This window comes from Phoenix dactylifera, chromosome 8 (assembly GCF_009389715.1).
Source record: "Phoenix dactylifera cultivar Barhee BC4 chromosome 8, palm_55x_up_171113_PBpolish2nd_filt_p, whole genome shotgun sequence".
NCBI classification, from domain to species: domain Eukaryota; kingdom Viridiplantae; phylum Streptophyta; class Magnoliopsida; order Arecales; family Arecaceae; genus Phoenix; species Phoenix dactylifera.
Genome location: NC_052399.1, coordinates 18,519,171 through 18,542,983, shown reverse-complemented (window position 1 = coordinate 18,542,983; position 23,813 = coordinate 18,519,171). Strand labels below are relative to the sequence as shown.

The following is a 23,813-nucleotide window of genomic DNA, read 5'->3' as shown; positions in this document are numbered from 1 at the left end:
GCAAAACTGATTAAACTGATTAAACTGATTAAAACCTAAGAATTCTCTAAGATCGGCTGCCAACCAGAACATCCTTGTATGGTGTGGGACTGGGAGCTGGCACCCTCCTCACTTCCTCACTCGGCGTCCTTCTACTGTCTTCAGAAACTTGCATCCCTTCCTTGCTCTGCTCCCTTCTCCTCCTGTCTTCGAGCACTTGTCTCACTTCCTCTCTCTGCTTCCTTGACACTGCTCGCTCGTCCTCATCAAGCTTCCTTCTCCTACTATTTTCCAAGATGAGGGGAACCTGACCCTCCCTCTCTCTCCCTAACCTCTGCTGTGCCCCACCTCGAAGCTTCTCAAGACCCATCCTATCCATCTGCTGCATCTTGAAAACCTTCAACAAATTCAGTAGCCCCCCAACCAAAAACAGCAAGCTTCCAGATAGAGACAACCAAACCCAACTCCTTCCCTGCATAGAATTATACAAACCGAAGCTAGTATCATGCTGAGAATAATCTTATAGCCCACAGATTTCGACTTTATAAGAACTTCGGCCATCGAGCTTTCTATGAACTTATGCGGCTGGCTGCTCGATAAGCTAATACATTCAATGTAATGGAGATGAGAAAAAAAGGGATCCAATATTACTGAATTCAATGGAGAACTCACCAGAATCTTAAAGTTGGTATGTATTGAGCCGTAGATATCATTCCTATTGACAACACCGCCCACCAAGAAGAGCAAGCTTCCTACGAGGAAGGGAACCTGGACGGTCTTTTGCAGGATCTGGACGTGGCCACCAGATCTCTCGTAGATCTGGCACACATTGTGGATCGAACCGAGGGCCCAGCACGCGGGCCCAGCGATCAATGTGTTCAAAGCATGTTTTTCTAGCCTGTAACTATGTCCTCTCTCTGCCTGCAATACCCATCACATCATAACAACTCTTGGTGAGTTTGCATGACATCATCAGTAGATAGATTTCATGACGCAAAGTGCTTCTAGCGGTTCAAAAGATCGAACACAGAACCTGAATGAGGAAGAAGAGAACGCCGATGAAGGTGAGGATGGATCCCACAATGTTCACCAGGGGGACGGCGAACTCCACGAGAGCTAACTGGATATCGAACTCCATTAAGGCGAAGCAGTAGTCGATGCCGGCCATGTGGGCGACGAGATCGTGGGCGTTCACCAAGGTGACCAGGACAAGCCCGATGAGGACGACCGCGAGCCCTGACTTGGCGCTGAGTCGGGTCGGGGAGAGCTGCGCCATGAAGCCGCCGACGAGGAGGATGGCGGCGAAGATGTAGAGGCCGGCGTTGATGTACTCCCACCGGTTGCGGGCCGGGCGAGGGCCGTACGTCCGGCTCTCTCGAGCCGTGGCGAGCTTCACCATGCCGGGATTCCACTGGCTGAAACCTTGGGGTTTGGCCGGATATATTACTTTCTTTCTTTTGCTCTGGCGGAATTAGGGGATAGAGATGGAGAAGGTGGCGAGAAGTGAGAGAAATATAGGGGCGGGGGACGTGGCAGATGGAGCGGTTGTTTGCGTAGGGAAGCGGCGGGGTATCGCCGCGTGGCTTCGCGAATGGGGCTCCCGCAGTTGAGCAAATTCGCAGCTTTGCTGTTTGGTTTGTAACAGCATCATCATCTTCAGTGGCCAATGGGAGAACTTCCTCAAGCTACCAGTTCCTGATCTTCTATCTTCTGGAAGATTGGATTAACTTGAGACTTCTTTAAAAAGAGTTACCGGATAAGCGTGGTTTGTTACAAATGCTTATCAGGTAGGCAGTTGGGTTTAAACATGCTTAAACTGACGGTTATTGTGCTACATCAGCAATCACATTGGACGTTCCTTAGCTCCCAAAGTGCAGGAATTTTTCCAGCTCCCAACAATTTAGCGATCACTCGAATTCGTGGCCAGTTAAATTTACAACCAATAAACGAGACTTATAGAATTGCACGTTACTCATGCTAATCCATTCCATGACCAGCCATGTACCATTCACTTGTTCACATCCTACACACGCAAGGCCTAATGTGAGCCATTTCAGGTATTATTTTTTCATTCTCTCAGCTTGGTCTTTCTAGTTGTTTCATTCCCTCCTCTCTCGCAGGATGTTGGCCGAGATCGAGATGAGTGCAGGACCTATCCCAGATCACTGTCACCTATTTTACCAACTCAGCGGTTGGTAGTTGCATGTTGCATCCCTTAATTTCATTTCTATCTTCTTGTTAACCTTTGAGTAAATAATTTTTTTCAAAGTATCTGTCTTAAGAAATTCCAATTAGCTGGTTTAAGTCATCCATGAACTATTGGAAATTCTCCAAATTATCCAAAGCATGCATGATGCAGGGACGAGCAATCTTCATAATAAGTTTGGGCATGGCTCATGCTATGTCCATTTTAGAGGTGATCTATGATGGCAAAATTAAAGCTTCCCCTTGTCAAAACATAAAAATATATAGGATATGAGAAGATCTTCGCTGGACTTAATTCATGCTAATAAGAATGGAACCCATATCTTTTACCTTCAAGGAATAAACATATTGATTAAAGTCCTAACTCTACGTAGGTTCAGATTAATACGAACATCTTAACCGCCTTTCTTTGGTACATTAACATATTGATTGGCTAAATTTTATCAGATGTCTCTGAAGAATCAGCCGAGTGAGATCTTCTCCTCATCATATTGCTTGTTGTTTCATCTACTTTTTCTCACTCCCTGTTACCTATTCCCCTCCTACCTTCACATTGTACATTCCATATGTCTCATTTTGACTCTTATGTACATATATCTTTCACATATTCAATAAATTGGGTGGCTCGACCTCCCCTTCTCTCTCAGGAAAAAGGCTAAATTTACGCATTATGACTTGATTAGCAAACATCTACCTTCCATCTATTACTCAAGCAGAAATCCATACTTGCATGGGATCTTATGAATAAAAACCACTCCTTTTAGCTTGTGACCAGCTTGCGGTCGCTGTCCCCGCTGGAGTGTCATATTTTTATTTACAAATCCTCTTCCTCACCATCGGTTTTAAAGTCTGCTATTGGTTTGTTTAGGGATTCTGTTCTCTGTAATCCCATATCTAGGAAGAGTTTGATAGAGTCTGGAGAGTGATCTGTAACTATATACGCTCTTTAATCTCTCCTCCCCTCAACTCTCCTTCCTCTTCTACATTATCTGTATCTCTCCTCCATCTTCTTCTCTATCTGAATCTCTCCTTCTCTTGTATTTTTTTATAACCTTTTAATAATCGGTTGGGAGTTTTCACCCTCCCCTTAACCACTTCAAAAGAGGAAAAAAAAAAACACTGTCAAATGGCACACCGTATCATTGGAGATTTTCATATATAGTCGAATGCATGTAGTGAAGATACTATAAGCATGCATATCCTTGGTAAGAGGAGTTGCATATCATGCAGTCCTCTGGCATTGGGCTTTCATTCTCCATACTACAATACTGGACCACTTTATCTCTACTTACGCTTCTTCTCCTTCCCTCCCTTCTGCAATCCAATAGACAAACAAAAAATCAGAGTCATTGAGAACAGTCACCACATATTACATGAGAAAATATATTTCAGAATCTGCCGAACACTCATACCTTCTTGCTGCAAACATCATCCTCACTTTCACTGCTGCTGCTGCTGCTGGTATCATCCTTGCTCTTGCTCTTCTTCTTCTTCTTCTTCTTCTTCTCCTTCTCGTCCTTAATCTTATGCTCAGCTTTCATGGACTTGATTGGGATGTGTGGCAGTTGTTCTGACTCAAGGGAGACGAACTTATAAGGTCCTGACTCAAGGGAGATGAACGCATCAGTCGGAAGTTTATTGCTCCTCAGCTGCCTGATTGCTTCTTTCTTTCCTTTCTCTTTTGTCTTCCCAGGAGGCGGCACTGGTTCTGATTCAGGGGAGAAGAACGCATGAGTCAGGTGTTTCTTAGTCTTCGCAGTCGCTACTTGCTTGGCATCTGCCTCCTGGTGTTTTTGAGCAGTTGCGTGCTCATCATGTTGCCAGTTTGCCACTGGAATGGATTCCTGGATAGGCCTCTTTAGTTGTAGGGAAGCCATGCCGATAGAGGCAACAATGGAAAGGCTTCTCTCGCTCCTTGGATTGCCTCAATCTACGTTGGTAGCTTTATAGCAATGGGAGGAGCACTACATCTGGTATTGAATTATTTCACCTTTGCATCTTTGGGGAGTACAACTGGCATTGAATTATTTCACCTTTGCATCTTTGTGGAGTACATCCCGTATTGAATTATTTCAACGTTGCATCTTTGTGGATAGGCCAAGCATCACAATATTCTGCTTCTCTATTCATTAGTGCTCCTTTTCATCGATCAGCCTTTCTATCACATCTTCTTTTTGACTAAATTACAACAATCTTAAGTTCAAAAAACTCTAGTGGCTTGGTAAATGAGACATGATTAGGTGCTGTGAGATTTGCTCATCAAGATGTCCTTTCTTGCGAATGGCTACAATTGCAGCCAACCCTAATCCAAGAGATTTATTTGGCACCTTGTACGATGTGCGACAACCAAGAGATTTGATTCGTTAGCATTGGATTTCCTAGTACAACTCATGATGCATCCATTTTTTACAGTTGTACATATACCTATCCCAAATAACCAACGAATCAAAGTACGAACAAAAAACTCTCACAAAGGTAGACAAGCTATAGTTTCTCTCCCCATCGGTCATACAAAAATGACCGAGTGTTTGAGCATTCATGATATTGTGCACAAGCATGAAAGCCTCAATGGAAGAAACAAATATTTCTAACATAACATTTGCTTAGATTTTTTCCTTTCAGTAAAATTCTATTACTTTTTTTAAAATGCATCTTGTGCTCTTAAGACATGGTGCATATTTTTTAGTTTACATAGGTTATCGGTTGGATCTGCTCTGATACCATTTATAATAAGATCAAAAAAAAATAGCCGAAAGATTTTTTTACATTTCTTATTTCTGTATAAGTATGCAGGATTTATTCAGCGAATAATTGATGTGGAACTAGTTATATGCCTCCAGAGATTCTTAATTCAAGATGTCCTTTCTTGCAAATGGCTACAATTGCAGCCAATCCTGATTTGCGTTAGATTGCGTGTTCCTGAATAATTTATTTGGCACCTTGTACGATGCGCGACAACCAAGGGATTTGATTCGTTGGCATTGGATTCCCTAGTACAATTCATGGTGTATCCATTTTTTACGGTTGTACATGTACCTATCCCAAATAACCAACGAATCAAAGTACGAACAAATAACTCTCACGAAGGTAGACAAGCTATAGTTTCTCTTCCCGTTGGTCATACAAAAATGCACTGAGTGTTTGAGCATTCATTATGTTGTGCACAAGCATGAAGCCTTAAATGGAAGAAACAAATATTTCTAGCATAATATTTGCTTAAATTTTTTCTTTTCAGTAACATTAGATTGCTTTTTTTAGAATGCATCTCGTGCTTTTAAGATATGGTGCATATTTTCTAGTCCACATAGGTTATCGGTTAAATCTGCTTTAATACTATTTATAACAAGATCAAAAAAAATTAGTGGAAAGATATTTTTTACGTTTCTTATTTCTGTATAAGTATGTAGGATTTATTCACCGAATAATCGATGTGAAACTAAATATATACCTCCAAAAATTCTTAATTCAACAGTAAAATTATTTTTTTTTTTGCCAGAGGCTTCGATTTAGAGCCATTAATAGAATCCAAAAAAAAATCAGTCATGAAAATATTATAATAAAAATTTTAAATAAAAAGTAAAAACCAAGCTATCCATGAGACTTACCCGTGTACTAGCAGGGAGACTGCAGTACGTACCGCTCCACCACCCTAATTCCTAAGCTCAGAGCCTCGGCCAAATTAAAAATCCTGCGCAAAACGCCGCAGCGGAGACTCCACATCAAACCATCCTCAAGCATTTCCATCCGCACGAAAGCCACGCGGAAGAAAGTCCACCACCATCTCATCCTCAAACGTCCACTTGGCGGGCCACCATTGGCAGCCCTCCCATGTCTCTTTCCACGCCATCCCATCCCCTTCTCCCACCCGGAAACCAAGGCGGCTATTCTCCACCATCCAACGCACGATCCTTTCCTCTTCCCGATCTCTCAGGTCTGGAGCTTTCGAAAGAGAGTAAAAAAGGAGTTCTCTCCAAAACATATCAATCTCTATGGAAACCGATGCGTTCCCATCGATTTCCTGAATTCCCTCTTCCAAATCCTCTCCAAAATTCTCAACGCCAGCGAGGAATTATGCCATGGAGGTCCTCAACGCTGCAGGCCTAACACCAGTCTCGCTCCACAAGACCGTCATCTCTTCAGACAGGAAAGCAGAACCCAAAAAGCTCTTCCCGTTTAGACTCGCGAGGCCTTCCACCTCCGATGCCCACCCACCCTTTCCCTCGTCCGAGCTTCTCTCCCGTGGTTTTGCCGGGGGTTTAGCCGCTCTCTCCGCGGCACCGTGCGCCGGCGGCCTGGCCAAGGCCCTGACCTACGAGGAAGCTCTGGGCCAGACCGACTTCTCTTTCGGAGGCTCCGCCAGTTTTGATATCGGCCAGTTTCTTGATGGGATCGTAAAATTTGGGGCGGCGAATCCTCTGGTTGTCGGCGGAGGAGTTGCGGTGCTGGCGGTGCCGCTGGTTCTGTCGTGGATTTTGCAGAAGCCGAAGCCTTGGGGGGTGGAGTCTGCGAGGACTGCTTACGCGAAGCTATCGGATGATGTGGATGCTCAGCTGCTTGATATAAGAGAAGGGAGGGATTTTAAGGAGGTGGGCAGCCCGGATGTCCGGGGTTTGAAGAAGAAGGCGGTTTCGATCATGTATAGAGGAAATGACAAGCCGGGGTTCTTGAAGAAGCTGGCTTTGAAATTTAAGGACCCTGCGAATACCACATTGTTCGTTCTTGACAAGTAAGATCACAAACTTGCTTGCTGTTTGGTCGCAACTGATTCAGTTCCTATTTTATTATCCAAGAATGCTGCCATGGCTCTTCCTTAAGATTCTATACTTGTTAAATTTATTAGTGTTACAGAGATAGAATTGTTTAGAACGATTCTTCATTGTTTCTGTGCGTGTTTGGCATGGTTTTAAGAAAATGGAATTACCGACTTTAGTAGTTTTTTCATTATTTAGACACAGGATTTAGAGTAGTTCCCATAAGCCAGCAGCAGCTGCCTGATAGAATGTAATAAAGTCATCATATCAGATGCCTGCAGAACAAAGACGGAGGATACAATGTTTTATGTAGAAAAATCCTTGACATGGTACTCTGCATTAGTTTGAAGCATTCTCAAGACCTCAACCTTATATCCCTAACATTTGAAGAACATGAAACGTGACTAAATAACTTGACTTGATATTTGATATGCATCTATTAGGTAGCCCATGTAGCAAGGGTCAAGGGATTCATATAGCTAATTCACTTAAGGTTCTCGCATAACGTTGGACTGACCTGATTGGGTTATGGGATCCAGAATCTTGATAATATATTACCTGCCTAAAAACTGGATTAGGCCAGAGATGAGGTACAGACATGATGGTTACAGAGTCCATGTTGGATTTTGTTATGGTCCCATTTGGAACTGGGTCAAAACTAACCGGAACTGGGTCCTCCTAATTGCATATCTACTAATGCACAAGTTATTCACCTGAAGGTGAGGAGATATTCATCAAGTTGGGTTGTGCAAAACTGAAAGATGTCATGAACTTTGTTTTAACAATGAGAGGAGAAGTCCTGTACCATTTGACAGAGTAGAAAATTGCCTAGAATCTTGCGGGCAGTCAGTCCCTGGATGTATGTAGTCTAAATGGACCAAAACCAAAAGCAGAAAATTGTATTCTCTGTAGACTCTGCAATCTAAGATGCAGCTATGATGCATAGAATGCATGTACTGTAGCCATGCAAAATCAGGTGACTTTTAACTCTTTTGCCCTTGCTGAAGTTAAGCAGCACACCTCTTACAAAGATATACACTGCTTCTACATACTTAAAGCATAGATTCATTGAAAACTTTCTTGGCCATTTTAGTAGGGTTCTCTACAGACACAATGCCATTTTCTCATGGAAATAACGGATAAAGGTGTATATTACCAATCTTCCTGTTCCCTGTGAAACAATTCGTTATTAAAGGATAAGATCTTCTTTCTCTGTTGGCGAAATTGTACTAATTTGTAGCGAAGAACTAGACCTTCAGCCTTGGCACCATTAGTTGATTGAACAAAGTTGAAATTAGAAGGTGGATCACCCTTCTAGTCAAAATTTGCAGTGAAATAATCATCTTGTTTGGTGCACTGTCTGCATATCAACAATAGTAAGCTACCCTTTGTTTCCTAGACCATTTGTGCAACTGTCGTTATTACTAAATATACGACAAAAAATCCCTTGCTTCTGTGTACTTTAATTGCTAATGTTTCTAAAACTAAAAATGACCTTATGAATATTTGAACAAGGCCAGGTTTGATGGTAATTCTGAACTGGTTGCGGAACTGGTTACAGCTAATGGGTTCAAGGCTGCTTATGCAATAAGAGATGGTGCAGAGGGAACTCGAGGATGGATGGTCATTGTTTCCTTTTTCTATAATTTATTTAGTGAATAATTACAACTTTTATCGATATGTTACATTAATAATTTTACTAGTGCAAATTTCTCCATTGCAGAACAGTGGACTTCCATGGTCACCTCCTAAGAAGGCACTGAATGTTGATTTTGGTGATTTAAGGGATACAGTTAGTAGTGCACTTGGGGTAAGTTGGCTAACTTGCACTTTTATAATGGGTATGTTTCCAGTTTGAATAATTTGTCCATGCACCAAATTTCTTTTGTCATCCCTTTTTTCTTTTAATAATATGAATCTTGCCTTTTTCTTCAATATACATTTATACTAGCAGTTGAAACAGAAAGATGCAGAACTTGCAATTTAAAATTCTGAAAAATATGGATGCTTATATTGCAATGTGCAGGAGAGTTCAGACAGTCTGCCTGTTACTCTTGGAATAGCAGCTGCTACCGGGATAGGTCTATTTGCCATTACAGAGGTATGTTGTATTTTCTACTACATTGTGCTTGTTCTTAGGAGAAATCTTCCTATAAGATTGTGCACAGTTATAACATATTTTTTTTGCTGCAGATAGAAACAGTACTCCAGCTTTTAGGGTCTGCTGCTCTTATTCAGTTTGTTACCAAGAAACTCTTGTTTGCAGAAGTTAGTATCTTACAGTTGCCAATCTTTCCTCTTTTAAAAATTAAGAATGAACTCAAGCAGATGGTATTTTATGTTTGTTTGTTCCACTGACAGGACCGAAGGGTAACTCTCCAACAAGCTGATGAGTTCTTGAACACCAAAGTTGCTCCCAAAGAGCTTGTTGATGAGATAAAGGTACATACCATCTTGAATATTAGAAGCATTTTGGATTACATTTAAGCAAACTGCGGGAAAAAAAATTGTGACATGGTTTTCCACATGCAAGGACCGACTCATGAATATGCATAACTTTTTTTGTATGCTACACTGATGAGCTGGAAGTAAAAAAAGGGAAAGTATTTCTATGTCAATCTCAAAAAAGACAAACTTCTTTGTAAGTCTGTATTATTGAAGTCATTATGGAGTCTCAGTAGGTCTTGATTTCTAGCTATGTGCAAACATATATAGATTTGTATTTCCTTTCAGGCCATATAAAAGGTACATACAACATTGATATTTGGGAAAATATAATGAAAAATTACAACAAATATCTAAGGCATATGTATGCTTTGTGCTCTCCTTGATCCCTTACGTCTCTTAATATTATATGTATCATTCTGTTTACATGGGGGGAAATATACTTATAATAAGATGGTTTTAAATAGATGAAAAAATAATCAAGAAAACAGTTGATTTTCTTGCATTCCATATTCGGAAATAGGAAAAAACTTTTGATTTTTTAATGGTTCGGCGCTCTTTTTTTTCTTAATGAGAAGTTAAAAGACATATATATTGTTAAATTCTTAGAAATTTAAACCTTAACTGAAGCTGCTAATTGCTTGCTTGAGCTAATTTTTCCTCTCTGCATTTTCTAAGAACAACTTTCCAGACCTTGCTGTAACCAAAGAAAAAGTGAGTATATCTGTCAATGTCACAGAACAAGTACCATCCTCATGGTTCTCTTACGATATGATACATATAATGCTAAGGCATCATTAGCATTGTTGGGAACAGGACAGAATAATTATCAATAGGGATGAGTGCAAAATAAAGTTACAGCTTAAAGAACTGAACATTATTGCGATGTTCTTATTGTAATGGATATTTTCCTTAATTTATTTGATATAGTTTCCTTTGTTGTTAGTAATATGGTAAAACAAGTTATGTTTTTATTTGTTATGTTTAGACAACAGAGTTATTGATTTTATCTAAGCAATGGATATGTAATTAGGTTCAAAACATGCATTATCGCCGGCTATCCAAAATAGTCTATAGAAGAAAATATGTACGTTTTCCTGCGTGATAGCCTCAATAAAAAGAAAAATATGTCTTCCAAGCTTGCTAATGGTTTAAATAACTTTACATACAACTGCAGCTAATACTTGGCATAGAATGGTGTTGTAGACCATACTATCTTTTGACTAATATGGGCACAAGGTGTGATTTTAAAAACCATGTCATTTTCTATGAATCAACAGGAATAAAATGTTCAGAACCCTTCCAGAGTTTTAAATGTAATATCCTAGACATTCTGTAAGAATGATAAACATAAGACTGATTTTGGATTGAGATTGCTGGATGCTTTTCAAGGTTATAAGCTAAAAGGCTCCCTAAATTCAGAAAATGAGAGTTGCTGCTCATATGTGATGGTGAATAATATATGCCTTCTCTTGGATAATAGATGATTGGCAGGGCTCTTCTACCGGTACCTACTACTGTGAAGGCTGGTCTACCAGCACCAGTAGAAGGAAATCCAGATACTTCTACATCTTCCATTCCAGTTCAAAAAGGTGATGCTGTTCCAGGAACAAAAGCCGAGATGAAAGAAGCAGCCTCAACTGAACCTTCGCCAACAGTCAACTCAGTTCCCATAGAAGAAGTTAGGGAAGAATCAGTTCCAGTAATGCCGAGACCTCTTTCGCCTTACCCATATGTAAATCTCAATCCTTACATGTTACTTCATTTCCTTGCACACTTTTAATCATACTCATTTCCACATATTCAACAAAAAGTGAAATGTTTTATGCATCCTCGTGTAAGAGTTAGTTCACAAAATTATATTTGAAGGTGTTAAAAAGGAAATTAGATAAACCTAATTCACTCATGGAGGGTGATTAGAAATCTAAATAACCACTCAGAATGTGAAGTTGGAATTTAAAAGAAAAAAAGTATGAAGGAAAGCACTGGGACTGAAAAAATTGCCAGGCATCTTATTTTTGTAATTTCTTAGAAATTTATACAACATAAAGAAAGAAAGAAAGAATAGAATCATGTACTGGTGATTGGAGTTGTTTCCTAAGATGATTGCAGAATTTGAAAAAAAAATGCAGATATGCTGCTAGCTTTCTGATTGTTTAATCAGAAGTAGTTCAGTGATTAATTGGTTGGCATTATGACTTACATTTTCTGCATCTCATTTATGCGTGCAGTATCCAGATTTCAAACCTCCATCTTCACCTTCTCCTTCACCGCCTTAGAGGCTACACTGCATATTGTGGAATTCACGGTCTTCTTTTGTCTTGCATTCCATTGCTGAGCTCGATGACATTCAGCAGCATACCAGAGAAGGATCGCATCGTATGATGTCTCAAACTTTGTAAAATAGAATAAATTGAGGCCCTCCTGCATATTTCTATTGTTTGTCTAGCAGTCTGTGCTGGTACTGTCCGCTTTTCTCCCTTTTTGGTATATGTAGGGACAAGTGGCAAGAAATCTCAAGTATGTGCATGGGATTGCTTTGCTGATTTACTTTGTAATCGACTATTTAATTCATCAGATATTTCTACTGAGTATCGATCAAGTGCCGGTCAGAGTGATTACAGTGTATTGCGACTCTGATGGTTTGATATGTATCACTGAATTAGACATAATTTTGAACTTTGAGATAAAAAAGAAGGGGGGTAATGCTCCAACATGTAGCCCAAAAGGCAGATGAAGCATTTTGAGAGCGAGTACTGCAAGAATTAACAAAAGTTGAAAAAGCAGAACATCTCAACTACCAAAAAGAGGTGGCAACATTAATCTGCATTTCATGATTATTTCCTGAACAGATTAAGACTGCCTAACACAAAAACTTAAAAAGAAAAATAAAAACATGGGAAAGAATTTGGTAACTTGAGAATGGAAGAGGAAAAATCCTTGATAATTCAAGTTTCTTTTTCTCCAATTCTTTTAGCATTGCTATTGAACCATGCCTCATTCAATTCTCGCATCTTTAGGTGAACTTTTGCATGAAAAGATTGCACTTTTTTTTGGCAGAGCATTAAATGTTTAAAGTTCTGTAGATGCTTCTGTGCTTGGATTTAAATACAGGATGGATGATACATATTTACAAAATGCCAACGCATCTTTGCAGAACATCCAAGATATATATTTTGAATCAGTGAAACATATTTTTTTAAGATATCGCCCCTATTTTTACTTCGATCCAGGATTAAGATTAATCAGAATCTCTTAAATGCATACTGTCATGAAAAAAAAAAGAATCTGGTCTTTTCTTGCAAAACCGATAATTAATGTTCTTGTTAAATATATAGGGCTTGTTTGGTTCATGAAAAAAGAATGGAAGAAAGTGTGGTCAATGGAAAATTAATGAGATGCCTCTTGTTTGGTTGGAGTTTTCAAAGGAGAGAGACGAGAAAGTTGTATTTCCACGAAAATATGATTCCCACATTTCATGGAAAAGTTTTTTCCATGAGAAACATGGAAAGAAAAATTACTTTTCCGTGATGCGGGAATCACTTCATTTTTATTTTTTCTCAAAAAGGCCTTTCAGCATTAAAGAAGCATTAAAGAGGCATTAAAAATCTAATTTTTATTAAGGGTATAATAGGAATTATACATAATTTTTTCAAGAAAGTGGATGGTCAACCAAACATAAGCATTTTGAAAATTTGTCATTTTCTTCTGATCAACTAAATATGTCAAAAGTATTTTTTTGGATATTTTCTTGTTAGAAATTTGTTTTGTAGAAATTATATTTTTAGGAAGAAAAATACTTTTTGCGAACCAAGCTCAAAGTTATGGAGCGCGCGGGCCAATTTGCGTGCTTGGGTTCACGGAATCTCTTTTGTCTTAGAAAATGGGTTGCGGAATCTCATCATGCTGCTCCTAGGCGGCCTACCGCTTTGGATATTTGAACGGCGGAAAGACCCGTTACGCCGTCAAGAAAACGGTAATCTCTCTCCGAAACGAAGAGGCGGTCTAAAAATATCCGCAGGGTTTGCAGCTTCCCAAACCCCCCTTCTCTTCTTAGGTATGTACGTTTCTCTTTTATACTTCGACTGACCCATCCAAGAACTCATCTCGCCTCCCCTCTTATATCATCAGTCCTCTTATCGGTCGCCAAGAACCTAGTTCTCTGCGACAACAAGAGGAGAGAACCCATCTCCGATCAACCATTAATCCCTTGGATGGCGGCGTCATCGGACGCGTATTCCAAGATTGGCGACATCCTTGTAAACCAGCGTATCCTCAAGATCGTGGAGGAGGCAGTCTGCTGTCGGAAGTTCAGGTTAATTCCGGATATGTTGAACAGATTATTTTGGAGGAGATATGGGCAAAGAATGAGATCCAATTGCTGTTCGTGATTTGACAACTTCCTCGATCTTCTTGGTTTGGCTTATAACCTTCTTTTTTAGATTTAACATTGTCATGCTTTCAATTGGGTACGTTGCTTTGCAAGATTCATGGATTGGACTGGTTGCTTGAATCTAAACCGCATTGGTTTTATTCTCCATGCAAGTGTTTATTGTACCTGTGTTACTGATGTACTTTCTGATTTTATTTCAATAAATTATTCCGCTTTAGTTATCTGAGATGATGTGTAGCAATCTATGTGTTGAGGAATGATCCCACGTCGGATAGCTTAGGGACTCTGGTTGGTCTTATATACTCAGGGGCTTTAGTGGTCCTATATACGAGCTTAGGGACTCTGGAGATCTTTCCTTCTGTACATGAGAATACATTTGACAGAAAAATGTACAATGGAAATGCCATTCATAACATCAATTCATGAATAAAATAAGCGATCGGATCATACAAATGATTCCTATGGGTGAAATGATGGTTGAAGCTGATCTCTCAATCTTATTAACAGGAATTTATTAATTCTATTGCACCATTAGTTCTTTTCATTAATATTATAAATAGGTGCACCAGTCATGTTTTTGTAGAATACGCCAAATATGGATCTTCAGATCTGCTTTTGTAATGGAATTGAATTGGTTTTCGAAATGAGATATTATCACTAGTCATTTTGCATTTTTATACTACATTAATGATTGGTTACAATTTTCATTTGTGGTTTATGTTGCAAATAAGTGAACGCTGCTTTTGAAAGATGAATTTGTTTATTTTTTTAAGCTAAGTGAACGTGAAATGTTATTCTTCTCGGTTAGTTAACCACTCCCATGACATATGGGCTGATGGAGATTTCCAAATTATTTTCCACTTAGAACACTTTAATTTGCAGCACTGTCTCCATGAATAAAATTGCTATGATCTTGAACTAGTTGATGGCCGCTATATACATACCAGGCATTTATCAAAGGACTTCTTTGGTCTGTTGAAATGCCCATTGAGCTTGGACTTCTAGCTTGGACCTATGTCATTTTGGGGTTAGGAACTGTTTTTTTCAACCTTTTGGCCTATCTATATGTTTCAGGGATGAAGGCAATTTCCAATATCATATTTTATCTAGTTTTCTAAGTGGCTAGTCTTTTTCGAAGTTTAGAGGAACTTTGGATGGTGCACATGCTTAAGTGCAGAATGAATAAGCTATGCCTCCTCGTCAATCACTTGCTCTTTAGGATTTCTCTTGCTTAAGGCTGCTTTGGTGTGAAATTGAAGACCAGCTCTTTGAGAGCTGATATTTTAATCCGTAAAGCTCCATAGGTATGGGGCAAACCTTTTTAGTTAAGGTCTACTTCTTCTATGTCCTTTACATATGCAGGTTTTTCTCGTCCGCCCCTACCAGACAAGCATATCTTCCGATTAAGGTCTGACTACTCTATCCTGTGCCAGTTAAATCTCACAAATGATGCCAATCCACCTTTTCAGGAGAGAGAAAATAGCTCTGGTTTTCTTCTTATTTAGTTCTGATCAATGGCCTAGTCTTGTACTCTGGAATATACTCAATTTGTTTCTCATTTTGACCATTGTGCTTTGGGGTTATTGAGATACTGGTTATTCGGGCCAACAAAAGTAGTAGGTGGGTGCAGTATGTTTTGAAACCAAGTTTGGCTCCTTTTTGGAGAAGACTATCAATTGGCTACTGGATGTGTATTAAATTGATGGCAGGGGCTATAGTATTACTATGTCTTCATCATCAACAAATTTCAGCTTTGCCGTTAGAGCATGGACATCTCTTCTCTATAAAGTATACAGGTTCTCAACTTTGAAAGATTGTGAAATAGTGAAAGAACAGCAAAACACTTGTAAATGTTATTAAGATTTATTTTGAGGTGCCATAGCCATATCCATCTAGCTCATGTTATTTGTTCTAATGTGCTATACGTTACACAGGACCATGCATATTTAGGTGGAAAAAGGATGTAAGTTCTTTTTTCAATTGTCAATTTTTTTTTCATTAACCTCTTGTTGTTGCGTTGTAAATTTTGCTCCATCCTTTTCCAAATCCTTTTTGTTTGCTTCTGTGGGAGCTTTATTGCTTTTTCTGTACATGCCATATAGTACCAGTTGAAGGAGGCCAATCGGGCTGCCCAAGAGATTAGGTGCCTGCAACAAAAATTTCAAAGCTTAGTTGACATGAAAAGCTTGATGCTTGATTTCTTATATCAAGGTATTATGGTTTCAGGTTACCGACCGCAAGTAAAAAATCCTGTCCTAACAATCCATATGTCATCCATAGACAACTGGAAAGGAAGGAGAAGAATGATAGGTAGAAGGGCATGAACTCCACGCTTTTGGTCTTTATGACTTGCTTCTACAATTGAAGATAAGCAAGTTGTTCTTAAATGATTTTGGCATTTCAAGTTAAATAATTGTGCCTGGATCTACATGAATTGGAGCAAAGATAATAATATAAAATAGGAAGTATAAAAGGAAGCATTGGCCTAAATTGTATATCCTTTTTTGATCGCCACAAATGTAGGAAAATATCTCTGTGCAAACATGCAAGCTCCTGTGATATCATGTTGATGCATATATCTCCCTAAGTAGTTGCTTCCAATGTTTCTCTGTCATTAGTTTATGCACTTCACCACAATAAATGATAAAAAGTTAGAGCTATTTCTAATTTGACTTAATCCATGCTTATTAAGAGACTTTATAGTTAATGCAAGATGATAATCCATTCAGAAAATGGTAAGCAGCTTTGGTCCAGACTCCAGACTGAGTATTTCTTGAGAAGAGTTTAATGATTTCTTGCTTGTCATGTGTGCCTACCATCTTGGCTGAGACAAAACCTATGGTTACCAAGAAACTGAGATGCCATCAGGAAAGGAACTACTCATGTAAAAATAACCAAGATAGACACAAATACTGGACCCTAAAAGATGCTGCCTTTTTTTTTGAGGAGAGTTCATCATTTCAGCTGGTCATCTGAACAGTAGTGAGCAATCTAGAAGATGAACGGACTTCAGTCAGTAAAGTTTAGCAAAAGCACCTACATGGCTGAACTATATTTTTGATAAAATAAGATCATATTAGACATTTAACATGAATTCTTTATAAATGTTGTTCAAATTGGTTGTACTGACAAAAATAAGGGAAATGTTCATTAAGCATTGGCAAAAACTGTCTACTTAATTTTTAAATGCTCATAGGCTAGTTAAGATGAAGACTAAGCGCATACAAATATATGGGAAAGAAAACACACCATTGCTACTAGTGGAGAACCATACATGAATATGGAGGCCACTAATCCAATGCTTCCAACAAACACTTTTCGATGGTGGTGATTCTGTAACACAAAGCTTGAGACAAGTGCAGTCGTAGTGAATAATACTATCACTGGCATCACCATCAAAGAAACAAATTTCTGCACCATATAACAAAAATTAACAAGCAATCAGTGTCAATAGTGATAAGTAAAAGACATACTGGCCTACAATAGTTTGGGTATACCTTATATCTCATGGTAGCACTAACAAACAGATACTCTGGCATTGGCAGGTACAAACTAAGATGATAAACAATATTACACATGCATGAAAAAGGAAACAAGAAGTAACATTTAATGTAAATATAGCTAGTTCTGAGCAAATGGTTAGTCAAGATGAACATGTGAATACCTATTCTAACACCGCAAGAGAAATTTCTATGAAGGACACTTCGTTAAATTTGCTGGTCATTTTATTGCAGAAGCAATTTTACTCGCATAGGTAAAAATTAATATGGGATGTTTCTTTATTTCTTTTAGAAACATTTTGTACAGTGTAGGCCACTTTTATGAACATGCATTTATGCATATATGCTTTTACATGTACAAATTGTTATCATTATTCACAATTAACTATAGTTTGGTGTAACTATCTTGATACTCTTTGGAAGACAAACTGCAAACATATGTATCTCCTTTTCTCACATTTGATGACAGCTAGATGGTGAATGCCCTGTAAATCATGGATTTATTATATCTGTTAATCTAAAGGTGTATAATTTAAACTGCAAGAAAACAAGCACTAAGTATATTCACACAAACAATAAAATATCTAATACATCAGTTAATTAGGTATCAAATATTTGGCAAAATTGGAGGCGACTATCTTCCTCCATATTTTTCTGGCACCTAAGGTAGAAAAACATGTAGTATGAACATCAAACATCCATGAACAAATTAACTACTTAGAAGAACATAATAGAAGGATACAAAAGAAGCAGTATAACTCGCCTTTTGTTCTGGCACTGCAAACCATCTATATATGAATATGAATGAGGTTTCAAGTAGTATCCCTAATCCATTAATGGTGATGACAGGAAAGTTCTCCCATCCACGGCTTACTATCGGCAGACCATACCAAGTATATAAAAGGCAATTCAGCAAAGCAGTGATGTATGGGATGCATGAAAACTCTTCTGTGCTCCTCTTCCTTATTACCCTCTGAAAAGTTAATCTGAAAACAGAACATGAAAGGTCTTTAGTAGCAGTGTTGAATTGCTATTTTATTTAGGAAAGTGAGATACATCTGAGTACATGGGTGCTGCATAAAGGAGCAGAGAAGCTGCATTCCCTGCAAAACCAATGGGAGGTAAGCCGCTAGAACATGGTGTTGTTAACTCTCTTGATCAAAATAAAATGGAAGAGAAGATACCCATTATTCCTACTACCACATGCATGGTGTCTCCCATTTTTTTTAAAAAAAGAAGAAGAATAGGTTTGGAGGACGCTTGTGTTGGAGATGAAAAGGTTCTGAGAGCCAGCGAGAGAGATGATTCTGCCAATGTCGCATGACATTGGTTTGCATTATGCAAGGACTATTTATAATGGTCACAACTAGAATAATAAACTCCTTTGGAAGTATAATGGACAGGTAAATCATCAGTGCATGACTGTATTTGTTGAGACAGGCATCAGATGGTCTGCTTTTACCATTAGCATCTTTTAGTTTAGTTGGAGTTCCACTTACTGGCCTATTCATTTTAAATCGTACAAGGTTAAATAGGCTTTTAGAGCTGACAAAAATATGCTGGAGAACGCACAAAACATAGTGTATTCCTCTTAGTGTTTGGGTTCTGTAGTGATTGGAACCTGTTGCATATGACTTCCACTAATCAACTCCACTTGAGTAACAAGTATCTCCTGGGAGAACCATGCAACCTTTTTATTCCCTGCTAGTGACACTTGGTTCTTGGATGACTGGAGAAGGGACTTTCATTGGTGGAACCTAATCTATTAGAATACTCCTCTTGTGGATCTCAAGAGAGTGAATTATATTCCATACAGTCCATACGGCCCCGTTTTAGTGGTTGTGGGCCTTGGCTGGGTATTGTTAGGCATGCTTATGAGGTAAGCTCTTTAGGTGAGTGATCAAGGTTTTCATATGCAAAGGTGAGACTTTATTTATTTTTGGTTGATGATGGAGAGAACCATTGAAAAAAGGAGTTGATCCCAGAATTGTTCCTATGTTGCCCCTGGTACCCCATCAAATCCATGCGAGCAACCAAACTCTGGTTACTTTATTCTATCATGACTCTTGTGCCTGATGCCCATCGTTCCTAACTTTGATAGTTTTACTTCATCTCACTCCCAAATATCTGAGCTATCATCAACTTTGTGCTGAGATCCTACACGAGACAATTGGTTGGTGGTGACCTAATAAGTTTTTAGATTCGTTATCTCAAAACAAAAGGTGGCCTCTTGGGTGGAGTTGTGGAAGTTGGCAAGCCATGAATTAATAGTCCACCCATCTCATGGATAACTTTTCTTAGAGGACCATTAGGAGAATATGCCTGCTTATTTTCGCACCTTTCAAGGTAAAACTTGATTGAGGATTATGGGTAATAGTTGTCAGAATGTCAAAACTACATATTACACAATACCATATCGACAACATTGTAATCACTACTGAAAACATAGATAAATAAAATGCAATAAAGATATCAATGGTTTTAAAAATCATAAGGTTAATTTTTGCTAAATTCACGTGGAAAAATGAGTTAATGCGGTGGATGTGCTGAATAGCCACAAAATTATGATCCATCTCTTGGCTGATAAAAGTTTCTGCCCCCCCTGATAGGATGCGATTATATCTAAATATTGGTGTTTTAAAGAGATCTTCAAAATTGTAAACTACTCAGTTTTATTATGTCAAAAGTTTATGTATGCTTTTCCCTCGTGATTACTATTTGGTTCCCACTCAGCTTCTGGCCCACCGGTTATTCTATTGCCATGTTTCAGCTCAGGTGTTCAACATCATACAACTAAAGACTTGCAAAATGTGGATAACCAGAGATACTATCTTGTGCATGTCACAAATATCTATGGCAGGCTCGGGTGGGGCCGACGTGACGAAAGGGGTGCCTGCGCCTTTGTGGGGCTCGTAGCATATTGATGGTTTTGTCCATGCACGAGTTGGATTCAGCCAACCTCTTGTGCTTATTTAACTAATCAAACCAGTTTCCATGATGAGCCTTATGAATCAAAACACTCCCATTAATTTTTGTGGTTGTTTGTATGATCTTTATCTTTTCAACATGGAGGTGCGAGACAACACTTCTCAGGCTCTTTAAAGCTCCAGAAAGGAGCCAATAAGCACTTCATTTGGATCCACATCATGCCACTAATTTAAGATAAGTGATTTACAATAAGCTAAGGGGATGGAAACCACTAATGCTTGGTTGGTAGTCATTGTGAGTATGGCAGGACGCATATAATAAAGAATAAGTACTTGATACGCCCACTTCTTGCATCATCCAACTCCACATTCATTAACAAACATATGGATCCCTTGCGGCATGGCCTCCACATACAGTGAGGTGTACGTTTTGGATGTTCCATTCATGGGTTGATCAAGTATTCTCATGTATGTTCAAAACCATAGACCAGTAATCTCATGAAAGAAGGGTAATCATGGCATCAGGGCCTTTCTTTTTTGAAGGAAGACAGGCATCGATTCTTACACTGCATGAGGGATTTGCTCCTTTATGGGCTACTTGTTTTAGCCAACTTGCTATCGATTTGTTGGGGTGCAGGAGGGCGGAATTCCGCAATCATTATCCAGTCTTATTCTTAGCTCACAACGAGCAATGAACAGTGATATCTTTGTGCGGAAAACAACTTTCAAATATGTTCCACTCTGCAGGAGACCACTTTCCTGTTGATCACCCATTGCCCAAAGGTGATATTTCTTCCCAAACTAAGTGAATCTTGAGAGCGTTTTTGCAAATTTGGTTATGATAGCATAGCCTCTTTGGATATGCTACTGTTATTTGGTGTTTTCGTTCGCACTGGAGTCACTTGAACTTTGTCTCAATAATGTTAGACAAATAACAAATATGCGTCGTGATCGAGAGGGTAACGATCTTGCAGATTGCTTCATCGAAAGACACATGGAATGATTTGGAAGGGAGATTATCTTTCTGAATTATTGCAACCTTGTCGGTAAAATTATGATATTAATGCATGATTTTTTTTTTAAAAAAAGAAAAGCATACCTCGTCATCCTAGCTATTTTAATAATCATAATGTGCACGACAATTGAAGAACAGTTACTTTTGCAAAGCAAGCATGACGAGCCCTTACCGCTAATGGATTTTTTTTGCTCGTTGGGAGGCGCACCACTCCGGCGAAGGCCCGTTCCTCTATTTGTGGATTACCCTGCATGCCATGGTGTGGTTACGTCACTGGATTTGTCGAGCTGTGTCCGCCCAAAACACTAAATATTTTTAACATGTATTGATGTAAAACATTATAGTTTTCACGTGACAGCACCAACAACGACTGTTATCACTTATCACCATGATGTGAAGCTGCTACGAAGTTGATTTCTTGGCAGGGGAGTCTTTCAGCCCGCAAAGAATCGGCCATTTAGCTCGCTAGGAAGTGGTCTACTGCTCCCGGTTGGTTACACGGAATCTATATAGATATGTATTTAGTTTAATATCGGTTATTCATTATAGATCTTAAATATTTATATAGGATAAAAAAATTTAAATAATATATTTCGATTAGCTATTTTGAGTGAGGTCCTGAGTTGTTACAAATGGTATTAGAGCGAATTCAGCCCATAACCTATGTGAACAGAAGATACTGATCCATTGGGATTGACCATGGCCGATGGTAGTACTTATAATTAGATTTGAATGGGTTTGAACTTTTAGTCTCTCAAGAATGTCAGAACTTAAATGGAGAAATTATGTGAGGATCTATGGGGGCATGTGTTTAGCCCCACATCGGTTATTTATTGGATAGATCTTGAATGCTTATACATGATCAAGAAATTCGAATAATATCTTTCGATTAGCTATTTTGAATGAGGTTCTACATTGTTACAGAAATCCTGGCCTTTAATTTTGATTAAATTTTTTTTTTAAAAAAATAAAAGCTATTATGTTTGCCATTTAAGAAAAAACTACTAGCAAACACAGGCTGAAAAAATTTCCTGAGAGGATATCTCGTCCTGTTTCTTCCTTCTTTTTTTTTTTTTTTTTTTTGGTATTAATCTTTCAGAACAAAGAGATCAGATAAATCTCCTAGGCAATCATCATTTAGAAGTTTGCTGTGAGGACCTTAGGAGTGACTCATATGGAAAGGGGGCATAATATCACAGATAAAATTCTTTTGTTTGTGGAGGCTGATGGAGAGTGGAAGGACCGTGAATTCTAATTTTTGACGTAAGCCGATCACCTACGGCCCAAGTCCTGCAATTATGCATGCGTACGAAAGTTTGATTGGTCGGTAGAGATTTTTTTTGTTTTTGTGAGAAATGGTTAGTAAAGAATATTGATGAAGTCATTGATCATCGTTGGAAACTAATCACACTTCCCAACTTAGTATGAACACTTCAGAAGAATATGCGTGGAATACGAGCATTAGAGTTCGAATTGGCAACCCATTGAGATTAATACCGTAGGCAACACTGAGCATGACACATGTAGCATGGAAAATATAGCTCGGGTCTTTAATGCATGAAAGGTTCTCAGTTATTATCAGAGCTTGGGCATATGAGGCGGGTGTCTCTAAATCCTGCAGACACGTTTTGGATGGAAAACAAAATCGAAGAAGAGTCTGAGCGACGTGCGTGCGTGCGTGCGGACCTCGGAACCAGACAATATTTGGCAGGGGAGCCCCGTGTTCCCCCCTCTTGTGGCCCCCACGTGGGCACTGGGTGCCTCACGTGTCCCGCGCAGGCGGGGGCGTAACATTTTGATATCAGAGCCAAGGACGGCTCTAGTCCGAAGGTGGGTGAATGAAAAAACTTACATCGGCTAGACTCGTTTCAGAGTCTAGGCATATGAGACGGGTGTCTCCAAATCCTGTATACGCATTTTAGGTGGAAAACAAAACCGAGAAGAGTTCTGAACAGCGCGTGCGCGTATGTGCGGGCTCCAAAATCATACAATATTTGGCATGGAAGCCCCATGTTCCCCTCTCATATGGGTCCCACATGGGCACTGGGTGCCTTGCGTGCTCCGTGCAGGCGGGGCGTGGCATATTCGAAGTGGAAAATGTTTGGGAAGCTGTCTTCTATGATGTATCGTTAAAACTTCGCTCTGGAGGTATACCAATGGAAGCTTTGATCTACAGCGTTCTAACGTTGAAAGTGTGGGACAAAAAAGGACACTTTCTACATGCGAGATCAACGTCATTCGGACGCATATTTGTCTCCCCAGAGACAAGATCAACATTATTTGATTACAATCTTATCCTAGATATGATATTAACATTATCTGAATTCAAGCTTATCCTCGAGACTCCGGCCATGTCTATCCTTGATCTGTGTCTTGCCTAACAACTGGGTCGCATTTGCTCAGTCCTAGTTGGAGCTCATCTTTTTTGGAACCGTGCATCAAAATGGAATGCAGTAAGTTGGAAAATAGCTGGCCATTTCTCCAACGGTAATGTATAGATTGGTGATGCAATAGCACCGCGAAAGCCAACCCTTTTTCTTTGAATAAGCTCAGAGAGGGTAGCAGATACATGCTCTGAGCACCCCGAGTTAGGTGAGA

The 23,813-nt window shown here is 39.1% G+C and overlaps 3 protein-coding genes and 1 long non-coding RNA gene across 8 annotated transcripts; 2 read left to right on the top strand and 2 right to left on the bottom strand.

Annotated features, from left to right (window-relative positions):
- Positions 1 to 18: 18 nt before the first annotated feature.
- LOC103702954 lies at positions 19 to 5,965 on the bottom strand. Its single transcript, XM_008785611.4, has 4 exons — positions 3,597 to 5,965; positions 1,013 to 3,498; positions 652 to 900; positions 19 to 451 (listed from the first exon to the last, which is right to left on the bottom strand). The coding sequence occupies exons 2-4, from the start codon at positions 1,376 to 1,378 to the stop codon at positions 47 to 49; spliced, it is 1,020 nt and encodes a 339-aa protein (XP_008783833.1). The 5' UTR covers positions 1,379 to 3,498; positions 3,597 to 5,965; the 3' UTR covers positions 19 to 46.
- Positions 5,966 to 6,092: 127 nt separating this feature from the next.
- LOC103702952 (rhodanese-like domain-containing protein 4, chloroplastic) lies at positions 6,093 to 11,982 on the top strand. Its single transcript, XM_008785608.4, has 8 exons — positions 6,093 to 6,910; positions 8,456 to 8,558; positions 8,659 to 8,745; positions 8,962 to 9,036; positions 9,129 to 9,203; positions 9,297 to 9,377; positions 10,864 to 11,115; positions 11,612 to 11,982. Exons 1-8 carry the CDS (start codon positions 6,261 to 6,263, stop codon positions 11,657 to 11,659), a joined length of 1,371 nt encoding a protein of 456 aa, XP_008783830.2. The 5' UTR covers positions 6,093 to 6,260; the 3' UTR covers positions 11,660 to 11,982.
- A 1,122-nt stretch (positions 11,983 to 13,104) lies between these two features.
- Positions 13,105 to 20,444, top strand: LOC113462459. Of its 3 annotated transcripts, none has more exons than XR_003384828.2 (4): positions 13,105 to 13,437; positions 13,512 to 13,796; positions 16,000 to 16,083; positions 18,123 to 18,451. It is a non-coding gene; the product is annotated as an uncharacterized LOC113462459 (long non-coding RNA). The 3 variants fall into 3 exon arrangements; XR_005512931.1 differs by lacking the exon at positions 13,105 to 13,437 and adding an exon at positions 20,044 to 20,444 and having other exon boundaries at positions 13,444 to 13,796; positions 18,123 to 18,394; XR_005512930.1 differs by lacking the exon at positions 13,105 to 13,437 and having other exon boundaries at positions 13,444 to 13,796.
- Positions 15,596 to 20,034, bottom strand: LOC103703040 (bidirectional sugar transporter SWEET3b). 3 transcript variants are annotated; one of them, XM_026802941.2, is made up of 6 exons: positions 18,458 to 20,029; positions 18,340 to 18,376; positions 18,037 to 18,259; positions 17,023 to 17,184; positions 16,009 to 16,128; positions 15,596 to 15,920 (listed from the first exon to the last, which is right to left on the bottom strand). In XM_026802941.2, the coding sequence occupies exons 1-6, from the start codon at positions 18,492 to 18,494 to the stop codon at positions 15,750 to 15,752; spliced, it is 750 nt and encodes a 249-aa protein (XP_026658742.2). In that variant the 5' UTR covers positions 18,495 to 20,029; the 3' UTR covers positions 15,596 to 15,749. The 3 variants fall into 3 exon arrangements, with proteins under 3 accessions (XP_026658742.2, XP_026658740.2, XP_026658741.2); XM_026802939.2 differs by lacking the exon at positions 18,340 to 18,376 and having other exon boundaries at positions 18,458 to 20,031; XM_026802940.2 differs by lacking the exons at positions 16,009 to 16,128; positions 18,340 to 18,376 and having other exon boundaries at positions 18,458 to 20,034.
- Positions 20,445 to 23,813: the final 3,369 nt, after the last annotated feature.